This window comes from Mus caroli, chromosome 10 (genome assembly GCF_900094665.2).
Source record: "Mus caroli chromosome 10, CAROLI_EIJ_v1.1, whole genome shotgun sequence".
NCBI classification, from domain to species: Eukaryota; Metazoa; Chordata; class Mammalia; order Rodentia; family Muridae; genus Mus; species Mus caroli.
The window spans coordinates 69210019-69234385 of record NC_034579.1 but is presented as its reverse complement, the minus strand read 5'-3'; the positions used below and the strand labels follow the sequence as shown (position 1 = coordinate 69234385).

At 44.9% G+C, this 24367-nt stretch overlaps 1 protein-coding gene across 1 annotated transcript in view; it reads right to left on the bottom strand.

Annotated features, from left to right (window-relative positions):
* Positions 1-21233: 21233 nt before the first annotated feature.
* The window catches only part of Bcr (BCR activator of RhoGEF and GTPase), a 124024-nt gene continuing 120890 nt past the window's right edge, over positions 21234-24367 (bottom strand). Inside the window, exon 23 of the mRNA XM_021173661.2 lies at positions 21234-23899. Within this exon, the coding sequence (XP_021029320.1) occupies positions 23810-23899 (90 nt within the window). The 3' untranslated portion in view covers positions 21234-23809. The remainder of the gene's footprint in view (positions 23900-24367) is intronic.

Genomic DNA, 24367 nt, shown 5'->3' with positions numbered 1-24367 from the left:
ACCTTGTTTGTACAAAGCTCTCAAAACAGAGCCTTAGGTCTTAGTCTGTTTTATGGAGATTCAACCAAAGCAGTAGCCTATGTGTCTAAAAGCTTAGACCTAGTGGCACTGGGTTGGCCTTCTTGCTTAAAGATTAGGGTTGCCTACCTCTTAATGATAGAAAACCTTCAAACTTACACTATCAACCCCTTACTGTCTCTGCCTTCCACTGCGTCTTTGAACTCAAAAGTTAACCAGCCTCTCCTCTCCCTCCATCTTTCCCTCCCTTTCACTTGCAGGTGATAGGCACAAAAACAGTTTATACAAAATATCCCGATAACCTTTTATTTTAATTTTTAAAAAATTACTTATTTCATTTTACATTTATGAGTATTTGGCCTGTGTGTGTGTATGTGCATCACATGCATACCAGGTGTGCCCCATGATCACGTGGGTGCCCACAGAGGTCAGAAGAAGGCATTGGATCCCTTGGGTCTGAATTTACTGAGGTGGTAAAAACATGTGAATAGCTGGGCGGTGGTGGCGCACGCCTTTAATCCTAGGACTTGGGAGGCAGAGGCAGACGGATTTCTGAGTTCGAGGCCAGCCTGGTCTACAAAGTGAGTTCAAGGACAGCCAGGGCTATACAGAGAAACCCTGTCTCAAAAAAAAAAAAAAACCAACAACAACAAAAACAAAAAACCACACACACACACCACACAAAAACAAACAAACAAACAAAACAAAACAAAAAACAAAAAAACAAAAAACAAAATATGTGAATGCTTAGAACTGAACTCAAGTTCTCTGCAACGCAACAAATACTCTTAACCACTGAGCCATCTCTCCTGTTCCGGATGGCCTCTCAATAGTGTAAAACTCCTACCTAATCCAGCCACTTCCTCCTACAGAGTCTTCTAGAAGATCTCCACTCATATTTGATCTTCTTCATTCTTTGCTATCTTCTTTTAGTCACCCGTCCCTGTCTGATACTGCATTTGTCCCAGGACACACCACCCTAGAAGTCCAGTCTCTCCCATTATATGTCAGCTCAGAACAGGCAGAACTTCTTGCTCTTACCTGGCACACTAGCACAGAACCAAAAGGTTACTGTGTATACTTACTCCAAATCCACATACGACATTCAGCCCTATTTTAGCAAGAGAGAAGCTCTCTCACTTTGCAGGGGACACCTATAATTGATACACAAATTCTTTCAGGCCATCCATTTGCCTCTGACGGCAGCAGCCATCTACTGCAACATCCACCAAGGCGCTAGCCCAAGGCATCACTCCGGCTGACACCCTTGTGAGACAGACCCTAACCTCTCTGTCATATGATTCCAATCCTCTCAATTCTGCTCTTTCGACTTGGTTCTTTCGACTTGGTTCATCTGTTGACTCTCATGTTCTTCCAACTCTGTCTCATTCCAACCTTTCTAACCCCATGATGTATAGAAGCCATGAAGTCCTTGTGCTCCCAGTTAAGCATGAGGGAAAGCAGGAATGTTAAGGTAAACATGAAGGCTTGTCCCTTCAATGGAAGGGATGGATATACTTGTTTTCTACCCAGAAGGCTAGGAGTCGATGCTGTTAAGAACCCTGTGACCTTTGCTATCTGTAGAGCCAGGTCACACCCAAATCCCCCAAATTATTATGTTTATCCCAGACTCTTCCTCTTTAGACATTTATCTTGACCATTGCTTCCCAGTAATAGAACCCATCCTTAGGGGAGATGTCCCTTAGGGGAGATGCTGGTGACCTCTACACTATCTGTATGACTGGGACCACACCAGGTCCTAGTCTCTTAAGCTATAGAACACATCTTTATGGAAGAGGTCACATATATTTTGCAAAAGAGCTTTGATGTAGTTATGCCTTTATTGTGCAAAAGGAATTGAGATCATTGTTTCCAGGATACCTTTTTCCAAAATTGTACTGTACTTAAATAGGTCTCAGAGAAATGCCTGGTGTCAGACTCTAGAACTGTGAACCAATACCTGCTACTAAACTGTGTTGTACTGGATTTCAGTCTTGCTTCACAAGGAACGTTACTCTGAGGTTCATGGCATTTGCAGCCCCCCGCCACACACACCCCGCAATGATGAGGTTCTCCAAATAGAAAAAGGGGGAAAGCCATCTCAATGACACTAGATATAAAAAATGACTCCACCTTATTTCCTCTTTGCTCAAGCGTGAGATATCCTTTCCACCCTCCAAGAGCAATTCCATACAAGACATCAACTTCCTCTTACCTTTCTCAAGACTTATCTTTATTCTTCTGGCTTCTCATAGACACTTCCTCGGCTTAGACAGAAGGTTACCCAACTAGGTCTGAGGAGAGACAAGAGCTCGCCCACATTCTTCTAATTCAAACCATTCCTCCTTATTTATTTATTTTTTTTACTCTGCCATCATCTCTACAACCTGACAATGGACTTGCTTTTGTTTCTAAAATAACTCAACACTCAGCTGACTTCTTAGATATTAAATCTTCCTTTTATAGTCCCAATAGACCCCAGTCATCAGAAAAGGTGGAACATGCCAGTATTCTTCACAAACAATACTTGACAAACGAATTCTTGAACTTAAATTGTCCTGATCAGTCCTGCCTTTTACTGTTCTTCACCTCTGAGCTCTCCCTAGAAAACTTCTTAACTTCAGCCCTTTCAAACTTATGTGCAGGAAGCCCATCACTATATACCCTCTCCCTAGCTCCTCACCTCCCTTTCAGATGTATTTTGATCATGTCAATCTACCACTACACTTCTCCAGCTAGCACTCTTCACCCCATATCCTCCCAAGTTCACATTAGTTTTTGTTGGTGCTATTGATAACCCTCAAGTCCAATTAGTGTTGTTATATACACATGAGTACAGGACCCACAGACACATTGAGCCATTTCCCCAGATCTCGAAACACACACATTCACGATTATTATGGAATTATTTACAATGGCAGGAAGAGGAACCAGCCTAGGTGGCCAAGGACAGATGAATGAATAAAGAATGTGGCAAGTGTACACAATATAATTTTATGCAGCTATAAGGAAAGTGAAAACACACTCTGGGCAGGGTAGCATACACCCATAATCTCATCACTCAGAAGGATCAGGAGTTCAAGGTTATCCGTAGCTAAGTTCAAGACCAATCCGGGGCTACATAAAACTCTAATAAAGAAAAGAAAGGAAGAAGCTGAGGATGTAGCTCAGTGGTGTAGCTGTTGCCTCACATGGATGGGGTCCTAGCTAGATTCAATCCTCTGTACTGCCAAAAATACTTTAAGTGGGCTGGTGAGATGGCTCAGTGGGTAAGAGCACCCGACTGTTCTTCCAAAGGTCCAGAGTTCAAATTCCAGAAACCACATGGTGGCTCACAACCATCCATAATGAGACCTGGCGCCCTCTTCTGGAGTTTCTGGAGTGTCTGAAGACAGCTACAGTGTACTTACATATAATAAATAAATAAAATCTTAAAAAAAAATACTTTAAGTAAAACACAGAACCAGAAGAAGGAGGAGGAGGAGGAGGAGGAGGAGGAGGAGGAGGAGAGGAAGTAGTAGTAGTGTCAGGCTTAAAGATGTACTCCTTTGATCCCAGCAGGCAGGTGGAATGACCATGGTCTACATAGTGAGTTTCAGAGCAGCCAGGAATACACAGTAAAGAGCCTGTCTCAGAAGTAAATAAACAAATAAATAAATAGGTAAATAAATAAAATGTAAAGAAAGATAAAAGTATGAAGTTGGCAGGAACTGGATGCAACTGGAGGTTTTTATTTTTAAAGAAGACTGACTCAGAAAGACACAGGTTGTCTTGTGCACGTGAAACCTGGATTTAAAATTACATACGTGTACATTAATACACGTGCTACGGGTAGGTCACAGAACTGGAAAAGGCATGAGAGAAACAAATATCTTACGGATGGCAGGGAATAGAAAGGGCAACGTGTTATATCTGATAAGAAAACAGAAAGGGGAGTCTGGGGGGCTGGGAGAAAAAGACGGAGCTGGAGAAGGGCACGGCACAGGCAGACCCATGTGGGGAGGGGCACTGACAACAAAGTATAATGATACGTACGTATGGCAAAGTCATGAACTCCATTACTCCGTATGCCAATCTACAAAGCTAACTTCTGAAAAGTCCTGTGAGCATACTTGTATTTAGTACAGTGTTGTTTTGTTTCGCTGGGGATCAAGCTCAGGGTCTCCAACAGGCCAAGCAAAAGGTGGCTGAGCAGATAGTTCTCGAGGACCAGAGCCTGGACTCAGATCTGGAAAGAGGCAGTTATAGCTTTGACCAATTCTCGAGGCCCTAAGGACTTCTCTGCTTGGGGCAGCAGCAAAACCTGGTGTCAGTCAGATGCTGCTGCTAAGCTGTTGCCCGTGGGATTCTGCAGGTGAGGTGTTTCAAAAGGGTTCATTGGGTATCATGGATGCTGAGGAAAAAAGCAAAGGAGTGAAGGAAAATGTGTTGGGGGAGGATGGGACATCGTGAGATGTGATTCTATCAAGCGAGGTTGAGTGGTCCTAAGGTGGGGCGCAGAAACACCCAAATTCCATGCCACTGTGAACTGACCCTCGGAGCGGTCATAGCCTACACCTTCCTTCCCAGTCACTTCTGTACCCTCTTCATCTCTCCGAGACTGGAAGGGTAGAAAAAGCAAGCATTGACCACCAGCCAAGAAGAAACCTGCAGAAAAGTCCAGTCCTGAGGAGACAGGCAGCTTACTGCCTGTGCAATGGTCCAGACCCTTCCATCATCTAGCGTGTAAATACCAGCATTTGGAATATCACCATAGCTCCACTCATGGACTGAGAGCACCCCCAAATCAGAGGTTGACCTCCCTTCTCCCGTCAGGCCCCACTGGCCCTGTCCTACATCCTCACCCGTGAAATATGCCAAACCCTACAGCTTCGAATGAGCTACAATGCCGTGTTTCTGTTTTCTCACTCTGAACCCTATATCCTCAGATCCACCCCACTGTGACTGAGATGCTTGGGCCTGGCTACCTCTGCCCACACACCATGGCTGGAGGAACTGGAACCAGCTAGGGCTGCAGGCCAAGTTTTCATCAGAAGACAACTGTTCCAAGGCACTATCAAGTGATCAGGTCTGAGGGGCAGGTCACTGGCCTGGGACTCCTGACATGTTCTCCTAGAAGAGAGTGGAACTTTGGGTCCTGGGAAATACACAACTTCATCCAAGGGAGGAAGTGTCTCAGTATGGGGATAAGCTGTTAGGCGTCTACAAATCCGCTTGGCCCCGGACCCAGCAGCTGTGAGCTGAGCTGAAACAGACTCCTTGCAGTGCTCAGTCAGCGACTTAGACAGTCAGACAGCCTAGAGGAAGACGAGAAATCTCAGGCCAGTGATTCATCCTCTTCCATGGCTCAAAGAGATCAGAACTCTTCATGTTACCAACAGAAAACCTTAACACACTAGCTTTACTTGAAGTCGACTTAAAGATCACTAACTCTAGCCAGGCCTTGGGGGGGGTATGTCTTTAATCCCAGCACTCAGGAGGCAGAGGCAGGTGGATCTCTGTGAGTTGGAGGCCAGCCTCGTCTACAGAGCAAGTTCTAGGACAGGCAAGGCTACACAGAGAAACCCTGTCTAGAAAAACAAAACAAAAATCACTAATTCTAGAAGTTACAGAATCGCGCAATCGATTATTCCCCCACCAGCTTTGTGGTAGAGGAAACCTCTGGTTAGGTTAGGAGGACAGTTTCCTGGGTTACCTTTCAGAAACCCAAAGACAAGAGGGCTTCGGCTGCCGGTGCAGCAGCAGCAGCACTGAGTACCTAGAGACCTAAAGTTTTACTACACAGGCTCATAAACCCCTGAAGTTCTTCTAGCAAGATGATAAAGGCTTTGTAGGGGTTTAACTGAAAATGGCTCCCATAGGCTCATAGGGAGTTGCAGCATTCAGAGACTTTGTTGGAGTAGGTGTGGCCTGGTTGAAGGAGGTGTGTCATTGGAGTGGGCTTTGAGGTTTCAGATGCTCAAGCCAGCCCTCCCCTCCTTCCCTCCCTCCCTCTCCCCTCCCCCACCTCGGTTGCCTGCAGATCCAGATGTAAAAGTCTCAGCTACCTCTCTAGCACCACATCTGTCTGCATGGCTCCGTGCTTCCTGCTATAACCGTAATAGACCGAACCTCTGAACTGTAAGCCAGCCCTTAATTAAATGTTATCCTTTACAAAAGTTGCTGTGGGGCTGGAGAGGTGGCTCAGTGGTTACAGTGTCTGCTCTTCCAGAGGTCCTGAGTTCAATTCCCAGCAACCACATGGTGGCTCACAACCATCTGAAATGGGATCTGATGCCCTCTTCTGGTGTGTCTGAAGACAGTGACAGTGTACTTATATACATTAAATAAATAAATAAATAAATCTTTTAAAAAAAGAGTTGCTCTGGTCATGGCCTTTTCACAGCAACAGAAACCTCAATTAAGACAGCTTGTTAACCTTTCCTAGGAAACCCACAAAGGCCTACATCTCCCTTTGGTCTAGGAACAGACTTCTCAGTCAGTGCCAGCTCTGACCCCGTGGTGGAAGCTATACTACATTAAGTACTTGGTTTAATCCCTTTTCTATTGCATCTACACCCGACAGTGATGGTTCAGTAACAAGTGAGGCACACTTAGATAGGGCTGCTTAGTGATGCATGCCCTTGCCCTCTTTTTAACCTTAAATCTCATGTCAGGACAACAAATATGGACTTGGCAGGGTTGCTTGATCCCCCTTTTAATTGGTGTATTGAGGGTGGGAGACTGAGCCTGGCTTGTTAGAGTTGCCAGAGTCCAGGCTTTGAGCCTAAAATCTCAGGTTGGTGCTATGGAGAGGTGATAGAACCTTTAAGCGATAGGACCTATTTCAAGGTGCTTACATTATTAGGAATATATCTTCCAGGGGTATGTGGGACTCTCCTCCCTTCCTCTTTGTCGTTGGTTTTAGATGTAAACTCTCTCTTCTACCATGTGCTCCCATGGGGATGCACTGCCTTCTTTATAGACTCAAAGAGAGAGATGAGCTAGCCATCTGGTGAAAACTCTGAAATCATGAGACAAACTCTCCTAAATTATCTCTGATATTTGTTACAGTGACAGAAAGACCTAGGGACTGCATACACAAATGAAAAACAACGAACGCAGGAAACCAACTATATACACCTCATGGGAAAGGAATAATGATCCAGGGGGGCTCAAACAATGATCCCAAAGCTTCTGGGCATATCTACTAGCTTGTATATGGATCTTCATTTATACCCTTATTTCTTACGTGAAGAAAGTGGAGCTCAGAGCCATACATCAAAATGTAGACCTCAACCTTGACCCCTGGATTCTGTGTTCAGACCCATAGGCCACAGTTGGCTTCTTGTACTTGCATTTCCTGGGGATTCTGAACTACCTTAAAGCCCTTCATGTACCTACATGCTCTTAGATAATGATCTCTTTTGACCCCCTTAAGGCCCTTCATGTACCTACATGCTCTTGGATAATGATCCCTTCTAACCACCTTAAAGCTCTCCATGCACCCACATGCTCTTGGATAAGGATCCCTGGGTTGCTGTGGATCAAACATGGGGCTTTATGTACAGTAGGCAAGTATCCTACCATTAAGTCACATCTTCAGTCCCCTTTTAACCTCTCAAGTATCCTTCAAGGTAAGATGGTGGATTAAGAGTCTCATCCATGACAATCTTTTGGAAAAAGAAAATGTACAAGGTAACACACAATAACCTCTTTTCCTGCATGAGAAAAAAAAATGATCTGTAAATGAAATTACCTAAGCCAGATATGATAACTGTGAGGAAGTAGGTAGACGCTACTATGGATTGGAACAAATCAGAACTCAGTCAAACTAAGCTGCATCAGTGAAGGCCACTCAGGAAGGGCTTCTTCTCACCACATCCATCCTGGAGGAATAGAAGTAGAACCATGGAGCAGAGCCCAGACATTCTGAAGTCCCTGAAACCACCACAGCCAGCAACTTGCCTCACTTCCTACACACTGGCACCATGGAACATGGAGAATGCTTCTGAAGCCAAGAGCTCCCACTTGCTTCTCCTACACACAGCAACAAACAGAGCTGAGCTGAACCAAGCCAGGGAGGGATTTGATAGTTACACTGCTCTTTCACACAGGTGTGCTAGAAACACACTCCAAAAATGAGGACCTGTAAGATGGCTCAATAGGTAAGGGTGCTTGCTGCCAAACTTGATGACCTGAGTTCAATCCCCAGAACTGACATGAAGTATGGAGACAACAGCTTCCACAAGTTGCTCTGTGACCTCTACACACACACACACACACACACACACACACACACACACACACACGCACGCACACACGGTAGATATAGATGAGAAATTCATGTGCATACACAATGAATAATTACATGTTAGAAAAAAAATCACAGGGGCCATTGTTAATTAGCTAGTAGGACATTTGCATCGTGGGCATATCCAGCAACTGTGGTAGCTTCTACAATTAATGGTCTGTTCTGGTAGAGATCACACTAGGCACATACAGTTCCTAGACAAGGTGTAATTTCTTAATTATACACCTTAACTCTATGACATCCTATCCTTACTTGAACATTGAAAATACTTCAAATGAAAGAATATGACTGGTGAAAAAAAATGGGAGCACTAAAACAACACCAGATCCATAAATCCCAATGTGTTAATAATATAAAGAGCATGAAAATCCAAGATAATACTCCCCCTTTCAAAAATTACTAACCCCACAGTAATGACCTTCAGTGAGGGTAAATTAGATAAAATCTCAGATGAATAACTCAGAAGAAAAATTAGAAATAATTCTAAAGAAATAAAAGAATAAAATCCCAAATGAATTCCAAGAGAAGACAAAACCCAGGTGAATGAACTAGGAAGTTGATACAAGATGTGGGTTGAGAATTCAATAAAGAAAACTACTGGAGAAAAACCATGCTGAAATACTGGAAGGCTTCATTCATAGAAAGAACATTATCTGAGCCTGAAGACAGAGTAGAGGAATCAAAAGAAGGATAAAATAAATTAATAAGATGATATTAGTGGAACTTTATATCATATAGATGATATGAGTGGACAGTAGGAACACTAAGAAAAGACCAAATCTAAGGATCATTGGCAAGGGGGCAATAGAATTTCATTCTAAAGGTATAGAAACAATTTCAACAAGATCATAGATGAAAAAAGGTGCAATGATGTCACTCTAGATACAGGAGAGATTTAAAACACCAAACATACAAGACCACAAAATAACTTTCCCTCTTTATACTATAATTAAACAAGGAAATATACAGAACAAAGAAAGTATGTTGAAAATGGCAAATGAGAAGAATAAACTCACACAGAAAGAAAGGCTTTTCAGAATTACAGCAGATTTCCTCATAGAAACTTTAAAAGCCAGAATTGTTTGGAATGAGTTATTTTAGGTTCTGAAAGAGGACAATGCCAACCCAGACTTCTATACTCAGCAAAGCTATGTCATCCCAGATAATTATACCCAGCAAAGCTATGTCATCCCAGATTATTATACCCAGTAAAGCTATCTCTCATAATGAAAGGAGAAATAGAAACCTCATGTGACCACTGGGCCAGCTCTAGAAAAGATACTTAAAGGAATCCTTTAGGCTAAAGAAAATGACAAACACATTCATGCAGTCATAGGAAAGAATAAATTACACCAGGATAAGACTTAAGAAACAAAGGAATAGAAAAACTTGCAAAGCACTACAGAATTAACATAAAAGGACAGGACTTAATACACACCTTTCAATAATAACTCTGAATATTAATGGTCTCAACTTCTCAGTCAAAAGACATAGACTAGCAAAAATAGATTAAAAGGCAAGATCTACCTACTTGTTACATCTGCCAAATGCACATCACCATACAAAATGAAAGAACAGAAAAAGGGTATTCTCAGAAAATGGAGGTAGGGCACAAACAGGTGCCACTGTTGTAGTATCTGTCAGAACAGATCTCAAATCAAAACCAGTAAGAAAATATAAGGGAGGTGTCATCTCATACTAAGCAAAGGAACAGTCTGTCAGAGGACATTATGATTCTTCCACCAAAGACAGGTGCATACACTTTTAGAAAATAAATACTCCTAGAAGAAAAGTGACCCCAAAATAGTAGTGGATGATTTCAATACCCATTCCTCTCAATTTACACACCACCCAGGTGAGATATATGCAGAGAAGCATCTGAATTAAATGATAAGTAGAGAGAACAGATTTAAGAGACGTCTACAGAACATTTCATTCAGAACACTGCAGACACACATTCTTCTGGATAGCTCAAGAAACCATCTCTATAACAGATGACCTACCAGGTCACAAAGCAGGTCTTCATAAGTGTAAATAAACTCACGGTGTTCTATCTGACTACTAGTAAACAAAACAAAGCACAAGAGCAAGAGAAACTACAGAACATACACAAACTCATGGAAATGAAACAATGCAGTATTGGATGATGAATGGGTCATTGCAGAAATCAAGAAGGTTGTTTTTATTCTTTTGTTTTGTTTGTGTTTTTTTGTAATTTTTTTAAACTCAACATACCAAACCCTATTGGATAGAATGACAACATTCCTAAGAAGTTTCAGAGCTATAATTTCCTACATTAAGAAAATCAGAAGGAAGGGGAGCGGTGTTGCAGGAAATACTAAAAAGAACAGCAAGCTCTGGCACACTGGACACCATTGGGCCACAAGGCTCCAGCAGGGTGTTCTCATCCCAGCAGACTCTCTGGCCCAGAGCTCCTGAGTTCAACTTGGCAGGTCGTTGCCATGCCAGCCCCATGCAAAGACTGCCCACCTCGAGGTTAGCTGTCACAATTCCCAGTAACCTGGTAAAATCAAAACTCTAGAAGCTTATAACTAATCAATCAGATTTATATATCAATAAATACTCAATTCACAATATTCCCACACAATAATGTCAGAGTCCATTGATAATGATACAAGCTGCCCACCTAGATTAGACAAGTTATCCCAATTATTCTATCCCTATATGATATTATTACCTGTGGCTATTTAAAGCCATGGGGAATCTGGATCACCTTCCTCTCCTTCCATCTTCTATTCTTTCCCTGTCCTCCCCCATCCCTGTCTCTGAAACTCTTTGCTCCACCTCCCTTTTCCCTGTCCAATCACAGGTGTCTTGTTGTAATAATATTTAAAGTGATTGGACAGGGAAAATTCTGCTATGGGGGTTGAGGGGGCTGGAGGGATGATGGGTCAATGGTTAAGAGCACTTGCTGATCTTGCAGAAGATCTGGGTCTGGTTCCTAGCAACCACATGACAGCTCCAAGTCATCTGGAACTCCATTTCCAGAGTATCCAGTACCCCTCCTGACCTCCCCAGGCTGTTGTACACACACGGTGGTAGCATACATACACACATGCACACACTCACGTAATTAAACATCTAAAAATTTTAGATTTATCTGTATTTTTATTTTATGTTTATGGATGTTCTGCCTGCATATATGTATGAGTACCATGTGTCTGCTGCCTGGTGTTGAGAAAGTCAGAAGAGGGCTTCAGATCTCCTGGACATGGAATTACATACAGATGGTTGTGAGCCACCATGTTGGTCATCATGGTGGTCATCAAACCCAGTCCTTTGCAGAGGCAGAAACTGGTCTTAATTGGTGAACCATCTCTCCAGCACAATAAATATTTTTCGAAAGAAAATGAGAGATCTCACAAAATAATGATTAATTTTAGGGCCGTAGGAAAACAAGGACAAGACAAACATGTATGTGGAAAGAAATAAGACCAGCCAGAAATCGATGAACTGGAAACAAATACACAAATATGACACAAAGAATCAATGAAACAAACTTGGTTCTTTGGAGAGGAAAAAAAAATGACTGACAAGCCTTTAGCTAAACTAACCAAAGCAAAGACCTAAGTAATATAATTAGAGATGAAAAGGGAGAGATTATATTATATACCAATCAAATTCACAAGGTCATTAGCCTATATCTTAAATATTTGTGCTCCACTAAATTAAAAAAAACAAATAGATGAATTTTGAGATACATATTTTTTGCCAAATGAAACCAAGATGAGACAAAATTTTAAGAAGATTTATGAGAAGAAACAAGATAGAAATCGTAGTTAAAAATAAAAATTTTCAACTAAAAGGATCCCAGACTAAGATGAATTCACTGGTGACTTTTATTGGACCCCAAAGAAGAACTGACATTGGTACTTCTCAAACTGCCCATAGTGAACTGGGCAGGTGGTCCCAGATTGTATAAAAAAGCAGGTCAAGGAGCCATGGGGAGCAAGCCAGGGGTGGCACTCCTCCAGGGCCTCTGAATCAGTTCCCACCTCCAGGTTCCTGCCTGAAACTCTTGCCTTGACTTCCCTTAATGACAGACTATAAACTGTAAGCCTAAATAAAACCTTTGCTCCTCTAAGTTAGTTTTAGTCAGAGCCACTTACCACAGCAATAGAAAGCTACATGGGACACATATGAAACATAGTAGCTTCCTATGTAAAAGTAAAAACATTGAAAAAAAAATTAGGAAGAAACTCCATTCACAATCACCCCCACACCATGTCTTAGAATAAACCTAACCAAAGAAAAGACTAAATCACTAAATCACTGAAGAAAGAAATTGGAGAATGGGCTAGATCAATGAGTCACTAGTTAAGAGTATTTGTTGCTCTTACAGAGGACCAGGGATCAGTTCCCAGCACCCGAATGGCAGCTCACAACTGTTGGTCCCTGGGGAATCTGATGCCCTCTTCTGGCCACCAAGGATACTGCACATAGTACATGGTGCACCTACATACAGGCACTCACACACATAAAATAAATCTTTACAAAAAAGAAAAGAAATTGGGGAAGACATTAATCAATACCGTTAAAACAGCTCCACTGAGAAGAGCAGCTTACAGATTCAATGCAATGCCCATTAACGTTCCAATACCATTCCCCAGAGGCATAGGAAATCAATCTTAAACCCATCTGGAAACAAAAGACCCCAGATAATGAAAGCCATTGTGAACAAAAAGAGTAATGCTAACATCAACATCAAACCTGATTTCGAGTTAAGCTAGAGAGCCACCGAAAGAAAAACAGTATGGTGCTGGCACAAACCAGACCAGCAGATCTATAGGACAGAACAGAAGATCTGGATATAAACCTATGTAACTACATCCACAAGGATGCCAAATACACCCACTGGATAAAAGATATTCTCTTTAAGAAATGGTACTGGGACAACTAGATATCTACATTTAGAGGATGAAACTGGAGTATCTTTTTTGTTTACATTCTATCTATCTATCTATCTATCTATCTATCTATCTATCTATCTATCTATTGTGTGTGCACATGTGTGTGTACACACAACAGCACAAGCGTGAAGGTCAGAAGATAGCTTGTTGGAGTCAGTCCTCTCCTCCTACCACGTGGATCCTGGGGATGGAATGGAGGGTGTCCAGTCTTGGTGGCAAGACCCTTTACCTTATGAGCTATCTCAGCAGCACAAACTAGCTTCTTGGTACCTTTCATCTTTTTTTTTAAATTTATTTATTTATTATATGTAAGTACACTTAGCTGTCTCAGACGCTCCAGAAGAGGGTGTCAGATCTCATTACGGGTGGTTGTGAGCCACCATGTGGTTGCTGGGATTTGAACTCAGGAACTTTGGAAGAGCAGTCAGTGCTCTTAACTGCTGAGCCATCTCTCCAGCCCCCGGTACCTTTCATCTTGAACAACAACCAACTACAAATGGGTTGAAGCCTAAAAGCACAAAACCTTAAACTTTGAAAGCACTAGAATAGAAAGGTAGGGCATTTACTTCAATACACAGGCATATGTAACACTTTTGATGGTATTTTCGGTTTTTTTTTCTTTTTCTTTTTAAAGATTTATTTATTATGACTACAGTGTTCTACCTGCTTATACACCTGCAGCCCAGAAGAGGGCACCAGATCTCAATATAGATGGCTATGAGCCACCATGTGGTGGCTGGGAATTGAACTCAGGACTCTGGAAGAGCAGCCAATGCTCTTAACTGCTAAGCCATCCCTCCAGCCTCGACGGTATTTTCAAGTTATAACTTCTATTCATGTGTTTATTCTGTGTGGCTAAGTGGCTGCCACATGTTTGTGTGGAGTACCTGACGGCCAGAAGAGGGCACCAGAACCCCTGGAGCTAGAGTGGGGATGGCTGTGAGCCTTTTGACTCAGGTGCCCTCTGGATGTGTAGCAGCCAGCACTTTACCACTGACTGACTTCTTTTTTTTTTTTTTTTTGGTTTTTCGAGACAGGGTTTCTCTGTGTAGCCCTGGCTGTCCTGGCACTCACTTTGTAGACCAGGCTGGCCTCGAACTCAGAAATCCGCCTGCCTCTGCCTCCCGAGTGCTGGGATTAAAGGCGTGCGCCACCACGCCCGGCTCACTGACTGACTTCTAACCAAGGCTCCAAGCACTCAGGAATTATGCCCAACAGTGGACAGATGGGACCGCATGAAGTTAAATAGCTTATGCACAGCTAAGGAAACAAGTCAAGTCCAGGGCCATCCCACAGAATAGAAAAATCGCCAGAGGATTAATATGTACAATATAGAAAAAAAACTAAAAAAAGATTGTAACGACAAGAAAACTGAAAATGGACTATTGCAGCTGGAGAGATGCTCAGTGGTTAAGAGCCCTTGCTGCTCTTGCAGAGGATCTGGGTTTGGTTCCAACACCTACGTGGCAGCTCACACCCATCTGTAAGTCTAGGTCCAGGGACCCTATTCCCTTTTCTGGCCTCTTTTGGATGCAGGCACACATATGGTACACATTACATACATGCAGGCAAAACACCCAGACACATAAAATAAAAATAACCCTTAAAAAAAAACATGGAAAGTTGAAATGCACAGAGGGCTCTCAAAAGAAGAGATGTAAATGGCCAATAACTAGTTTTAAAAGTGCTCAACAGCCTTAGCAGTCAGGGAAATGCAAACCAAAACTACTTTGAGACACCATCTCCTTCCAGTCAGAATGGCTACCATTAAGAAAACGAGGGGTTGGGGCTGGAGAGATGGCTCTGTGGTTAAGAGCACTGATTGCTCTTCTAGACGTCCTGAATTCAATTCCCAGCAACCACATGGTGGCTCACAACCATCTGTAATGGGATCAGATGCCCTCTTCTGGTGTGCCTGAAGACAGCTACAGTGTACTCATATACATAAAATAAGTAAATAAATCTTAAAAAAAAAAAAAAGATAACAAGGGATGGGAAATGCTGGCCGTGGGTGAGGCCGTGTAAAGTGGAGCTTTTCACTGAGTGGTGAGTGGGGAAGTGGGTGCTGCTACTGTGGAGATCTGTGTTCAGGTTTCTCAGGAAGCTAAGATTATAACTACCACACGATGTCACAGCTCCTCTGCTCCCAGGCTGATACTCTAAGGACTCTCGGTCTTTCACAGAGATGTGTGCACATCCATGTTTATTTCTGATCTGCCCACAACAGCAAGGTAATAGGATCCGCCTAGTGTCCTGGCGGATGGATGGAGCCACGAAAAGGCAGTATGCATAAATAATGCAACTCCATTGGGCCATGAAGAAAAAGGAAATTATGATAATCAAGAAAAGTTCAAGGAAACGGACACTGTCCTATTAGGTGAGGTAATCCAGGCTCAGGAAGACAAACACCACATGTGTTCCTCTCATATCGACCCAAACAAAGAATGCATAAAAAGGCCATAAATAAAATGGAGACTTTATAAAACAATAAAATAAATTTTAATAAAATAAAGAAAATAAAGAAAAAGTTAAACTGAAGCACTCTGGGGAGATGGATAAAGCTACTCCCAGAAGCCATAGGATATTAAATGAAATTTCTAGTGCCCGGTGTGGGCCATCTCCCAATGACTTCTTGGCCAGTGTAGTGGCTATTCCTGGTTGTCAACTATCTGGAATAAACTACAATCCAGAATTGGAAGGTTCACCTGTGATCATAATCTGGAGGCTGGGAGATACAAGTTTCTGACCTGGATCTTGGTATGGAGATCTTGGTATTGAATCCCAGAAGATTAAGGTAGGGAGATCTCCGAGTTCGAGGCCATCTGAGACAAAGCAAGTCCCAGATCCAGGCATGGTGGCACACACCTTTAATATGGGCCACACCTTCTGCTAGAGACCTACATAAGGACATTGGAAGAAGGAAGATTTGCTCTCTCTTTTTCACCTGCTTGCCTTGTGGGACTGAGCAACTGCTAGATCCTTGGACTTCCCATTCACAGCTGCTGCTGACCATTATTGGGGAGTTGGACTACAGACTGTAAGTCATCATAACAAATTCTCTTACTATGTAGAGACCACCCATAAGTTCTGTGACTAGAGAACAGCCAGAGAGGCCTCTAAAACATTCTAGGTTATTACCCTTGCTCTTGACCACCACCAGATCTACATGGTAAGTCGATGAAGACATCACAGGCTTTGGTCACAGGCGTAGAGGAATCTTCTTCCTGATTGGCTAGCTTGAATGGTGGTGGAGGTGCTTCCCACACTGCTAGGGCAGAAGTCCTTAGCAGTCTTACACAACTGTAACCTGTTATGCTACACTATTGACCTGCCAGGCAATGTGGGCTCACTGATGGGACAGTTAATGGGGGGAACAACTTTCTGATTGGATCTAAGGTCTGCTCCCCAGGGGAGGACTCACACCTGGTACTGCAGATCTGATCTTTTGATCAGATGCCCATGGCTGCCGAGGTTACAAGCCTTAGTCCGTGGCAAGGCTCGGACTGCTGTCCTATTAAACAGACATGTGCCTATCCCAGTGGCCTTCTCAATATTTATGCCCACAGGTTAGTACTGCTCTCAACTTTGGTCAGACCATCTTCTTTTTGTGGCGGGCAGTGACGACTGCGGAGATAATTACTCAAGGTGCAGGGAATAAGTAACTGTTGGATGCTCAATTCTGTACCATCTCCTCCAAGGCTCAGAGAACATGAAGACCAGATGGATAGAGAGCAGGGGCTGGAAGGAGTATGGTCGAACACCACCTTCCTGATATGGACAGCCAGTACACTTAAGAACTCAGAGCAAGCCGGCAGTGGTGGAGCACAACTTGAATCCTAGCACTAAGGAGGCAGTGGCAGGCAGATCTCTGTGAGTTCAATGCCAACCTGGTCTACAGAGTTAGTTTCAGGATAAACAGGGCCACACAGAGAAACCCTGTCTCAAAAACTAAGGAAAACAACAACAAGGACAACAAACCCAAAGACTCAGCAGCTATGGTTCTCTGCAGAAGTCCTACGCAAGACCGTGCCTAGCAACAACCTGTTATAGAAAGGGAGTTATAGGCTTTTAAAACTTGCTACAGGGGAAGGTCTCATGAGATTCCCATTCCTCCCTTGAGGCTCTATAGGCAGTGAATTGTTGCTCAGGGAACAATGTAACCACTGGCTAGTTACCAGTGCTCCTGCCTATAAACCCTTACCCATGTTCCTGTAAGCAACCCTAATTAAACTCATTGAGTCAGACACACACACACACACAGCACATACACACCACACTTACACATCACACACATATACCACACATAACACATACATACCATACATATACACACAAACACACAAACAGACCATGTTTACATACCACACACATATACACCATATATACACACACAAAACACACACACTACATACACACACTACATACACACCATACACACATACACACACACACACACACACACCACACACACCACATACACACCATACACACAAACACACACACCACATACACACCATACACACAAACACACACACCACATACACACCATACACACAAACACACATCACACACACACACACACATACACACACGAGTAGAAACTAGTTGGGAAGAGAAAGGTATCAGAGGTGAGAGATGCAAAAGAGAGAAATGTAGGGTAAATTGATATAGATTGATTTGATTGATATAGATTATATACAATCTAGTATAGAATGTCACAATGAAACCGTTATTCTTTATCACTAATATATATTAAAAATTAAATTTAAAAATCAATCTTCGGGAGTTAGGATGTGGCCCAATGGTAACGCATACGCGTAGCATGTGCAAGGTGCTAGATTTGATCCCCAGCAGACACCAACATACATCTCCCACTTCAAGGTAGAGTTCACTGATGTCGGAGCCAACAGTAGCCCTGGTGAACGCCCCCCAGCCTCCCTTTGCAGTGTTGGTGATGGAGTCCAGGCCCGGCTTCTTAGGCAAGCACCAAATCCCAGAGCCAAATTTTTAACCCTCAGTGCTTTCTGAAGACTGGAAATGAGCTGTGTGTGAGGCAAAGGTGACAGATTCCAAACATACTGAGGGGCCGTGCAGATGGGGGTGGATATGGGGCTGAGGGTAGGAAGGGTGTGGACACAAGGACAGGACACAAAGGACAAGGGCAGTGAGGACAAGCAGAAGGCCCTCTCCACTTTCCTAGGGCCTTTGTGGGCACAGCTGGTGGTGCAGAGGAGCAGCCAAAGCCCCGAGAGCAGTTCCGCAAGCCCTTAGTTTCGCTCAAATGCTCTGTTGCACCATTGCCAAGTGTGGGGGTGACCTTTACATCTGCCTCGTTGGCTTCTGCCCCTCTCCTTTAGGCTTCAGACCCTAGGACTGACAGACATATTTTGACTTCCTTGTGTGATAATATCGGTTTCCTGTGGCAGCCTTACAAACATATAGACTACAGGGCTCCAGAAAACCTGGCTTGCCTTCTCTCCTAGCTCCAGAGGCCAGTAGTGCCAAATTCATCTGTTGGCAGGTGGTTTCCTTCTGGAGGCTCTGGGTGGAATTCTGGTCCAGGCTTCCCTCTTCAGTCAGTGTCTCCTGCACCCTTGACAATATCTGACATACGATTTTTTTTCCCCTTCCATCTTCACATGGTATTTTCTCGTTTGTTTTTTGAAACATGGTCTTGCTAGATAGCCCAAGTCAGATGAGCCACTTCCAAATTCCATACACAGGATGGGGATGCAGATTAAGTCTCTGAAGTACTTCTGTAGTTGGGGACAAGGTCTGAGGAACTCTGAGGCCTTTCTTGGGATGTTATTACCATCTGACATCAGGGCAGGCTTCTGGGTTTAGGGAAGTTTATCACTACTTCCTCTCCAAGTCACTGGTACCTTTTCTAATTTGGTTATCAATGAGATGTGACCATTCTGTGAATGCTTGTCATTGTTACACCTCTGGTTGGCTGTTCTGTAAGAACTGGATTGTACAGGGCTCTCCCTGGAAGCCGACCATGGCTTGCCAGCTCTCTCCCACTCCCATTAGGCCAGATGGGATGGATTCAAACTCCATTGGCTTCCTCGTTCCCTGGCAGGGCCTTGCTCCAGTCTTGCTGGCACTGTAGGCACTGCTCCAGCCAAAGCCATGTGGGTCTCTTCAAGAGCAGTTTGTCACTCTTCATGTTGTTTATCTTTCCAGAACTATTTGCCACTGCCCATCTTCAGACCTTGTGAAACTTCCTTTCAAGGCTGCTGGGACGCTGGGGTGGGAGGAGTCACAAGACGCCCTTTTGTGATTTCTGTATGAATTTGATGGGTCATGAAGCTAGAAAGCATCAGCCTGTGCTATTGTGTTTGGGTCAAGGTTGACCCAAACACACCTAGCATAAAGTTGGTACGTTTGGGGACAGAGAGTCCAGACACATCTCAGCATTTGCCGGTGGGCAGGATCTGAGGTGTTAATGTAAGTGGGGTTACTCCATTTTCCTCTATGTGAATGGTTCTCAACCTTCCTAATGCTGTGACCCTTTAAGACAGTTCCTCATGTTGTGCTGACCCCCACTCCTATGACCATAAAATGATCTTGTTGCTACTCCATAACTGTTATGAATTGTACTGGAAATATCTGAGATACAGGATATCCGTGAATGGGTCATTTGACCCCTCTCCCCAAATGCAGTTGTGACCTACTGGTTTAGAATTGGTGCTCTAAGGGATCGAGGAAGTGTTGATAACTTCAGGTTTGAGACGCAGTGATTGACCCTGTCTCTAGGCCATACTACTGGCCTGGGTTTGGACAGACGTGGCCCTTGCATGAAGAAACACGGTGAGGAGTCAGCTTTGCTTGAAAAATCAACTCCTAGTTAAGAGATGCAATGGAGCCATGAATGCTCTTATGTGTGTAAGTTTTCCAAACAGAGCCAGGCAGACAATGTAAGAGACCATGCTGATTGTAACCTCTTAGGGGCCGGACATAGCCAAGTACTGGTAGAAGCCCGTCTTCATCATCGTACACAGTTTCCTGGGAAGGGTAGGATCTGGCATGCTTCTGGAGTGGGCCTGGGGTTATGGCTGCTGAGGCTTCTCAGAATCCAAGGCTGAGGGTGCAGCTCTTTTGGTCATGCATGGTGACTCTGTCAAGTCACCAATGGGGCAGTGAGAACCTCCTACTCTGAGTAACCCTGTCCCACCTAACACCCCGTAACGTTGCACTGTCATCGGATGGCAGTGGTGACAGTGACAGTCACATTGCTCAGGCTCCCCACTCTTGGCCATTTGTCAAGTGACCCTTATTCTAGGAAGTTATTGGGGTGGCTTGCTCTAGGTGCTATTGAAGAGAATGTGATGGCTGCCTGGATATGGCTAGGCTCCTCTTCCCTAGCTGCCGCCATTAAGGATTCCATGTTACATGCTTGTTGCTCTAGGTGCTGCTTCCCTGTAATTTGGGCAGGCTTCTGAGGGCAAGGCTAGAGGCAGCTAAGAACACCCACCTCCTCTGCATGCCATAGAAAGATAGGGTCTAGCTGCCTCTCTGCAATCCCAGCAGGCTAAGTGGCTTGAAACAGGCAGAGGTGAGGAGAACCAGGGTCAAGTAAGACAAGCAAGACTGGTCAACCACCTTACTGCCATCTCTCCCACTTGCAGGGTCAAGACTACATTTCCCAGGTGGCTTCTCTCCCTCATCCTTAGTCAAGGCAATGGTCCTTGCCCAGACTAGTCCTTGGGTCTGAGAACTTAGCTGCTGCTCTGTATCTTGAAGCTGCCTCCCTGGCACCTACCTGTGGATCCCCAATTCCACTAAAGCAGGACTTCCCACAGTGGTGCATGCAGACCCCTCCTCCCCCACCGACGGCCTGACTGGACAATGAGAGCTCTGTAACACTGTTTTTTTTTTTTTTTTTTTCTTCCCTATGCTTGTGGGTTCTAGTTTTGCCAAGCCCCAGCAATGCTGAGCTTTCAAACTCGAGAGGCGACTGACCGACTAGAAACCACCACAAACCGAAGTAGTCTCAGGAGACTTTAATGAGAGTGTCCGTGGTCCTTCCGGCCCAGAGTAGTACAGACAGCTGAGTTCAAAAGCAGGATCGCAGCAAAGAGACCATCCACCCACTGCAGAGGCCAGGCTGCCACCAGGAAAGCCAAGCCCACTGTGTCAAGGACCCAGGTTCCAAGGTAAGAAAGTATCACTTCTTCCTTTAGAGTCTGGCAGCCACGCCTGGTGGGCGGTCACAATGGACTGGGGTCGTCATTCTCTTTGCAGAGGGTAAAGCTGAGTCACCCCCACTCCTGGACAACGTCATGTATTTTCTTTGCCAGCTTAGAGGCCTGCAAGGTGTGAGGCGGTAAGAGGGGCAGCCCCAGTCACCGCTGCCGTGGCCCGATGGCGGAGGGGCATTTTTTAGACTGACACAGGGATGCTCATTCCATCATCAAATAACACATAACCTAAATAAATAAAGTGAACCGAGGCAGGGGGTGGGCCAGGGAATGCACATTGGCACATTGATATATTGCTTTCCAGTTCAAGGTGACAGACACAAAGCAAGAAACAAGGGGTTGGGGGGGGGGGAGGGGGGGGGTGCAGAAACAACAGTGGGGGGCTGGGGGGTTACTTAGCTTTCCTCAGCAGTGCTCCCCTTACAGGGTCAGAGCCAATGACATGGACTGGGATGAGCAGCCAAACTAGAGGAGCCCACTGGGTCCAAAAATGCTCAAGAGCAGACCAATGGGTAGCTCTGCTGAGGAAAAAAAAAAAAAAAAAAAAAAAGCCAGCTAAACACTGTATGCAGACAGAGACCCTGTAGGGTCTTTTGTTTCCTGCCCAATACCTTAGGCAGGTTCAAGAGCAGACGGGAGGGGAACACATGGCTCTGCCTCTCAGGGGTCCCCCATGTGCTGTGGGGTTGGTGGATGCCATCAGTGGGCATACCCACCATCCAGACATGGGAGGGGCTGTTGGGGTATGTGACCGGGTGCAGGAGTCCTCACGGGACAGGCAGTCTACACCCCTAAAATTATGCCTTCCTGCAGGAGCAGCTCAGGATTCAAGTCTCTCGTCAGCCTTTATTCTTCTCTCCCCTGCACAGTAGTCTTGGCTGTCCAGATAAGCATGATGCTGCCAAGGCTGGTCCCGAGCTCATGGTAACTCTGCCTCTGTCACCCAAGGGTGGGATTCTACCCTTTAAGAAGGGATGCAAGGGTTTACGGAATTCCTTCCTGAAGACAATGAGTGGGTTTCCCTTCCCCTTTGCTCACTAGGGTGGCCAGTAAGAGACTACTACCTCGACTCACACCCAGCAACAGGGATTGAGGTGGGAGGGCCGCAGGTGGGCTAGCTTTCCATCTTGCTCCTATCCCCAGGCCCGACTTTCCTAACCTTCTTCCCATATTTCTGATGCTCCGGAGGCATCAGAAACGACTCCAAACAAAAAGGAAGCCGGCTCTCAAAGGAAGACATAACACTGCCTGGACATGGCCCGTCCACGGTGGACATTCTAGTATCGTATTCGGTGTCTGAACCCATTAGGAAAAAAAAAATTAGAAACTACGTATAAAACTTAAAAATATTCAAGTATCAAAAGCTATTTCGGATCAAAGTATTAAAACAAGCCACTAGAGGAAGCTGCTGCCTTGGAGCAGAGACGGCTGAGAAAGGTAACCGAGTCTGCTCAGTCGGGAGCAAGGGAAGGGAGTGGTCTCTTAGGTGCGGCAACGTGGGAGAGAGACAGCAGTCAGAGCCAGGCTGGAGATATCACAGCCTTTGTAAGACAGAAGGGAGGCTGTAAGGATCAGTGGGCTCGGCCACTCTCCCTGCAGAAGGAATTGTAAGGTGCGTGACGACCAGGGTCTCCTTTCCCCGTGCTGGGTCCCGGGACACTTCTGGGCTGTGGAGGAGCACACTCCTGAGAGGTGCATAGAGAGCCCAAACAAGAATATCAGCGAACAGGAGCCTGACCTACTTCTGCACAGACATCCTTCTGGGAAGACAGAGCAAGCAGCCAGGGCTGAAGATGTTACAGTGCCGAGTCAGCGTCTCAGACCCTGTCACACACACAGTGGAATTTCTACGTCAGGGAACGTGAAGGCATCCCCACCTAAACAGAGGGACATGGCTGTGGCCCCCACAATAGGAAGCAGCAGCAGTGTTTATTCAAGACACAACAGTAAGGGATCTGACGGTGTCCCTATTCCCCAGAGAGGGTGCATCAGAACAAATGATCCAGTAGAGATTTTTTTTTTTTAAACTCTGATAAATTAGATTCGTAAAAACCACTCTCTTCTCCGCCTCTTTTCCCTTGTCCGCAGGCTTGCAGATGGGCTGGCTTGGGGTGCCCTCTGGTGGCAACAAGGGAAAGGTACAGTCTGGGGGCCAGCCTGGGACTTGCAGACACACCTGGATTCTCGCAGGCCCCTTGGCCTTTCGCTTTGGGTACTTGTCTCTTGGCAGATGGCCCAGAGCTTCGGAATGGCTAAATTACACCGCAGGAAGGGTCTCATTCCCACTCCGTGGGTGGGTTCTCTTGTCCCAGGTTTCCAGGTCATTCTGTGGGCCTCTTAATGAGATGACTGATGCCTGGCTTTTAGACTTCAGTGGAAAACAGGATGCTCTGTCTCTTGCTGTCAGGGGCAGGGATGGCCTCCAGCTGTAGGAAGTACAGCAACACTTGGACCTGTTCGGGCAGAGAAGGGAGAGGCGAACGTGTGAGATGGGTGCAGGTGGGAAGCCTGTCTCAGCTCACACAGCTCCGGTACTAAGAGACCCTGCTGGTGACAAGAGTTGAGCTTGAAAGACTAGCAGATGGGCTCAAATCTAGCCAGGAACAGAGGGGCTAAAAGTAGCCAGAGGGGCTGGAGAGATGGCTCAGTGGTTAAGAACACTGGTCTTCCGAAGGTCCCAAGTTCAAATCCCAGCAACCACATGGGGGCTCACAACCATCTGTAATGGGATCTGACGCCCTCTTCTGGTGTGTCTGAAGACAGCTACAGTGTACTTATACATAATACATAAATAAATCCTTTTTTTTTTTTTTAAAGTAGCCAAGGCCCCTCCTGACCCTCTCAGTGATAGTAGGTAGGCCTCTGTAGTTGAGGTGGGAACGGCTCATGCTGAAGTAGGCTGAGGCTGTCTACCCGATAAG